Source organism: Leptonychotes weddellii, chromosome 3, assembly GCF_054177405.1.
Source record: "Leptonychotes weddellii isolate Sample4059 chromosome 3, ASM5417740v2, whole genome shotgun sequence".
Taxonomy (NCBI): Eukaryota; Metazoa; Chordata; class Mammalia; order Carnivora; family Phocidae; genus Leptonychotes; species Leptonychotes weddellii.
Window position 1 is genome coordinate 7,159,314 of NC_138371.1, and position 6,000 is coordinate 7,165,313.

Consider the following 6,000-nt stretch of genomic DNA (forward strand, 5'->3'; position numbering starts at 1 on the left):
ACTCTAAAGGGGCAGGGGGTGGACGAGGAGCTCTGAGACTGGGGTGCCCGCTCACTAGCTTTTCCTTCTTCCTGCAGAGTGGTTCTTCGAGTTTGGCTTTGTGATCCCGAACTCCACAAACACCTGGCAGTCCCTGATAGAGGCAGCGCCCGAGTCCCAGATGATGCCTGCCAGCGTGCTAACGTGAGTGAGCAGACCACAGGCATTGTGGAGTGTGTCTCGAAGCAGGCATTCCAGGCGGGGGGACTTGTGGTCCTGTTTAGCGGGCCACCCAGGTTGAAAATAAGGGTAAAGAGTATCCAGGGGTATTTGAGTTTATAGGTTACTGACTTCTGTCACATGAAAAAGACAGTGTGTGATCGAATGGAAAAAAATTTAAAACTTTAGATTAGACTTTTAGACTAAATTCCTGATTAACCCTGACTTGCTGTGCAATCTTGGACAATGTGTACCTCTTTGGCCTTATTTTTCCCCTCTCTAAACATAGAATTAATAATTCTGTCTCACAGAGGTGGAGTGAGGCTGAAACGAGATGATATGGGAGGAAACTGGCCGGTACTCTATATTAAATCTAGGCTAATTTGCTCACTTTCCTGACTACCAAACTTCTGATACTCTGTACTTTTCTCGAATGGCCTTTGATGGAATCTGACAAAGTTCTAATTTTGTTTTAGAGGATAATGTTTGGTTATAGTTTTTCAGAGACTAGCTTACCATTTTAATAGTTATGCTTCCTGCTCAAAGAATAATTAGTTTGTCCTTTATCCAAAAACCCTGTCAGTAATGGCCCACCAACCATTTTCTCTTGGGAAAAGGTATTAGACTTTTAAAGGTTTTAGTAATAGTGTCTACTAATGAGTTTTTCACACAGATAATTGTGTAATATTGGATTGTCCCTTTAAACAGATCCTTGGTGAAAGCCACACTGAATATAAATAGAGGTTATTTACTTTATAAGTCTTTAATAGATGTTTAATTATAACAGTAGGTATTTTTATATTCCAATAGCCAATTCAATCTTGAGTTTCTTATGTACCTATTTTATAATTAATTACCAACAAAAATATATCTGCTGGCTATTAATTACCCTAGGAAAGTACAGGGTAGTATATAGAAGGGCATTCTTTATATTTTATTAACCCCCATTGACTTCTCCTTGGCCAGGCCCAGTTTGTTTCAGGTACTAAAACCAGTAAGTCTGTGATGATGTATTTAGGTTTTTTAAGTCATATTTTACTTTTTGGAACCCAAAAGCGGCACTTCTATTGCCCTTAACTTGGTTCAAGAGTGGTTTGGTTTGGAAACACTGAGATATCCACCTTAAGAAAAATGAAATTCCACTGTATGCAATACAGGTGTGCCATTTGGGGTTCTTTGGCTACAAGCCATAGAAATGACTCCAGCTGATATGACAGCTGAAGGGGGGTGGGGAGGGGAGGCACCGAGACCCAGGCAGCTTGAAAGATACAGATGGCAGGAATCCATGGATGATTTCCTTCAGGAGCAGCCTTAGGAAGCATCCTGCTCCGGGGAGAGAGTCTGATTGGCCCAAATTATGTCCTGTGCCCACCCCTTTGCCAGGTGAAGGAGGGGCTACTTGACTGACCCGTGGACTGGAGATGGGGTGGGTCCCCAAGAGAAGAGCAGAGTGCTATTACCCAAAGTGGTGAAAATAGATGCAGGAAAGGCCAACCCACAGCTGTCTACCAGAGTAGGTGTTGTAGGGAAAGATACCACCCCTAAGGCCTGCAGGTTTCCATGTGTATCAAAAAGTCAGTCATATTTAAAAAAAAAAAAAAAAAAAAGTCGTACTTATAAGGACCCCTATGTGCAGAGCCCTCTGCTAAGGGCTTTACATATATCAGGGATTAATAGCAAGGATTAAGACATGCTCTTTCTTCTGTTCTCTGAATTTGAGGAGAAAAAAATCGAATCACAAAGTTAAATGAACCCCATTTGGACATAGACTTCAGTGTCCCCAGGCCAAGGTGGGTGCATGTCCCCGGGCCCAGCAGACCCAGACGGAAACCACTTTGTGGAAATGAAATCTGTTGCCTAACACACTCACTCTTTTGCCCTCTCTTCTTACTTATAGTGGGAATGTTATCATAGAGACAAAGTTTTTTGACGACGATCTTCTTGTAAGCACATCCAGAGTGAGACTTTTCTACGTTTGAGAGAAGAATGTGTGTGCATTTGAAGAATTTGGGTTTTTTGGAGGAAAGGAGGAAACTGTTTACTTTTTTCCTCCACACATTTGGTTTTTGACACTTCCACCCCTAATTCCCTGTACGGCAGAACCCACCTGCGGCCACCAGGGGACCAGTTCTGTGTAGGTAACCAGATGGCTGTTAACTCCGAGCCGCCATCTTCCACTGACCAGACTCAACTCCCAACCCCAGACCAGGGCAGAGGGTGAGCCTTGACTCCTTCCCAGGGTGACACGGGACAGACGCTTACCACAAGAGCCACTGCTGTTCCCGCCCCCGCCCTGCCTCCTCCTTGGGCCCTGCAGGCAACACATCTTCCTTTGGCCCCTGGTTTTGGAAAAATTCATATTCCTGACCTATGTTTAGTTTTTTTCCTACCATTTCTATTTCATACATTCTCATACATTTAACTTGTAAAATAGACTGTGATATTATTATTACGTAATGAATTAAAACATATGAATTAAAATATTCCTACAGTCTTTAGCATGGCACTGCTTTCATCTCTACTTTTTCTGGAACACGAACCCAGCCCCATGATGTGAAGACATTTATCAGACCATAGGATCACGACTGTATTTTACTCCAGAGATCGACTGATCTTGCGTTCCCGATGCTTCAGTTGCTGCTTTCCGAGAACGTACAACGTACCCAAACAAGACCCATGACCTTAACGTTTGTGTTTGAGACATGATATGTAGTGGTTCTCTTCTGCAGCATAGATGCTCCCTTTGTTTGTTTGTTGTCGCTTTTAACTTTCCTCATACCTTTATGATGTACCTTTGCTAAAGAGGTTTCCAGAAAGGGTAGAAGTTCCAAGCTGGCAGAGTAGAGACTCTTCTATTCTTACGTGAGAGGACAGAAGTTCCAGAATGGAGAAAAGATCTCCCCGAAGTCACGTGGAGAACGATGGGAATGCATCTGGGATGGGGTGGGTGCTGGGAGGCCTTAAAACCCAGGCAGAGGAAGCCAGCGTGGGAGACAGTGATGGTAGCTGGGTGCCCACAAGTCTGACATGACAGAGAAGGGTTCTTTTTTAGGAACTTAACCCTGAGCTACCAGCAGCCTTCGCTGTTCTTTATACAATACCAGCAATTAAAGGGCTTCCAGTTGGCACAGTAGTAAGGGTCTGAGGCCACAGGGGACGAGAATACACCCAGAGATGGGCCCTCTCTGGCATAGCCCCTGCTCACATATTCCTCCTCTGCTTCTGTCCGTTACCAAAGGGTCTGCCTGCGTCTGTGGATGGGGAGGGGAAGGACATTTTTAGAGGACTATCACCCCTTATCACTCCTTGTTTCGTGATAAAATGACCAACACCGCCTGAGCATATGCATTGCCTGAAGAGATGGTGAGCATCTAAGAATGACTGGCTATCGTTCTTTTTTTCCTCAGAGCAGTTGGCAAAGAAGTGTGTCCCTGAGAGTTCTGGCTGGGTGAGTAAGTGGAGAAGGGCAGTGAAGGAGGCTCTAAGCAGCGAGAGAAGCTTCCCTGGGACGGCCTCTCTCCACTGTGAGGTGTCCAGTTCCCACCATCTTTCAGTGATAATTCCATTCCTCACGTGAGGGCTCTTGTCTTCAAAAGCTAGTTTTTAAATACCAAGATTGGATGAAAAAACAAAGTTAAAACGAATCCACATTTCCTTTTGCTTTCTGGAAATGCCATCTCTTCTCTCAGAGTGAACTCACCCCCTTTCCCTGAACTACGTCTGTCCCCAGAATTCCAGCAGGGAAGGCCAAAAAAGTGTGCTCGGGGGACAGTGTGAGTGAGAGGTTCTGAGCTGTGCGGGAGGGACTGGAGCTGGCCGGGAGGATGGCTGCAGCTATGGTGGGAGGAGGAAGAGGGGAGGGGTACGGGCAGGGGTGAGCACAAGCAAAAGGAGAGGCCACAAGAGCTGTGGGGACAAGGGTCCTTACAGGTCAGAGTCAGCCGGTAGAGTGGGTGCAGGTCTAAAGGCCTGAGGAGCTGGGGGTTTTGTGGATACATCGAAGGCCACAGAATGTTACGAAGGAGAGGCATGCAGCCTAGGCCTGGCATGTTTGCAGGCACCTGCCCCACCCCGAGATCCGGATTCAGTAGGTGTGGGGCCCAGAAATCGCCCCGGTGATTCTGATGCAGGTGGTCTGTGGACCATACTCTGGGAAATGCTGGGCGAGGCTGTAAGTGAGTGTTAGAGATGGATATACGTACACAGGTAGCTTCAAGGGAAACTGAAGTGGCGTGCCAGGGCTTCAGCAATGAGTCCGGCCTCAGGTGCGCGGGGAGGGCTCGGAGGGAGTCCAGTCGACCGGAGGGGAACCGGCCACACTCAGGCCCCACTTACACGCTTCCCATATGCATATGTGGGAGGCACAGGCCTGCCTTTCGGAGATTTGTCTCTGGTACAGGGACGTGACAGGTCTATAAATGCCTGCGATAAGGGAAGCACAAGGTGAATTTAAAGGAAGAAGAGAGAAAAGAATAAATGAAAAAATGAGAAGAGATTACACACTTCAGAAAAATCAGGAAAGCCCTCTCTTCTCTGAATCCTTCAACTCTTAGCCTACAAAACATGTTCAAGTGACCCTAAAAATATAAATTTTTAAAAAAATAAAGCTCGTGGGGCGCCGGCGTGACCCAGTCGGTTAAGCGTTGGACTTCAGCTCAGGTCGGGATCTCGGGGTCCTGGGGTGGAGCCCTGGTGCCGAGCTCTGCACTCAGCGGGGAATCTGCTTCTCTCCCTCCCTCTCTCCCTCTGCCCCTCCTCTGGCTCGTTCTCTCTCTCGCTCGCTAGCTCGCTCACTCTAATATATTTTTAAAAATTTAAAAAATAGGGGCGCCTCGGTGGCTCAGTCCTTAAGCATCTGCCTTCGGCTCAGGTCATGGTCCCAGGGTCCTGGGATCGAGCCCCGCATCGGGCTCCCTGCTCCGCGGGAAGCCTGCTTCTCCCTCTCCCACTCCCCCTGCTTGTGTTTCCTCTCTCGCTGTGTCTCTCTCTGTCAAATAAATAATTTTAAAAAAAAATCTTTAAAACTGTTTAAAAAAAAAATTTTTTTAAATAAGGCTTTCCTTCAATCCTGCAACACCTACACTCCCGCTCCATCCTTCTCTTTCTCTGCAGATCCAAATTCCTTAGGATTGTCTCCACTCACTCTTTTCACCCCCCTACCTCTCATTTACTCCTTAACTGCTGCTGTCTGGCTCTGGCCAGTGGCCTCCTTTCCTCCAACGCGTCGGTGAACTCCACTGATCCACTGCCCCCTTCTGGTCCTTCCTGCTTTGTCAGCTGCATTTGATCCTTCTGACATCTGGAAATTCTTGTGGATTCTGGGAGCCCCTTTCCTGGGAGTTCTGCTCCTTGCAGGCTCTTCATTTGCTTCCAACCACCTTGTCCCTAAAATGTTTGTTAGTGGATTTTTGGATTTTTGTTTTTGTTTTTGTTTTCTTTCTTTTTTTTCCTAGCTGTTGTATATCGAGAACATTCTATGTGCAAATTCTTTAAGTATTATGCATTCACTCCACGCATATTTATTGAGCACTTGTTATGCACCACTGTTTTAAATGGCGGACATGCTTGCTGAACAAGACAGGGAAGTCCCTACCATCACATTCTAATGAGAAGAGACAGGAAGTGAATAATTTCAGATAGCAATCAATGCTCTGACAAAATAGGACAGTGCAATGGCAGCATCGGTCTGGTGTGAGAAGGAATGGAAAGAAGTCAGTGTTCAGCTTGTGACCACCAAAACGGGATGGTCGAGTCCCCAGCAAGCCAACAGCCATGGAAAGCCGGGCTTTACTCAAAAAGGTT

At 46.4% G+C, this 6,000-nt stretch overlaps 1 protein-coding gene across 3 annotated transcripts in view; it reads left to right on the top strand.

Annotated features, from left to right (window-relative positions):
• The window catches only part of PDE6D (phosphodiesterase 6D), a 51,860-nt gene extending 48,907 nt beyond the window's left edge, over nucleotides 1-2,953 (top strand). For 2 of the 3 annotated variants that reach the window (XM_006734251.3, XM_031029171.2), the window contains exons 4-5: nucleotides 78-183; nucleotides 2,096-2,683. In XM_006734251.3, the coding sequence (XP_006734314.1) occupies nucleotides 78-183; nucleotides 2,096-2,177 (188 nt within the window). In that variant the 3' untranslated portion in view covers nucleotides 2,178-2,683. The other variant, XM_081813399.1, reaches the window with a different exon arrangement.
• The last annotated feature ends 3,047 nt before the right edge of the window (nucleotides 2,954-6,000 follow it).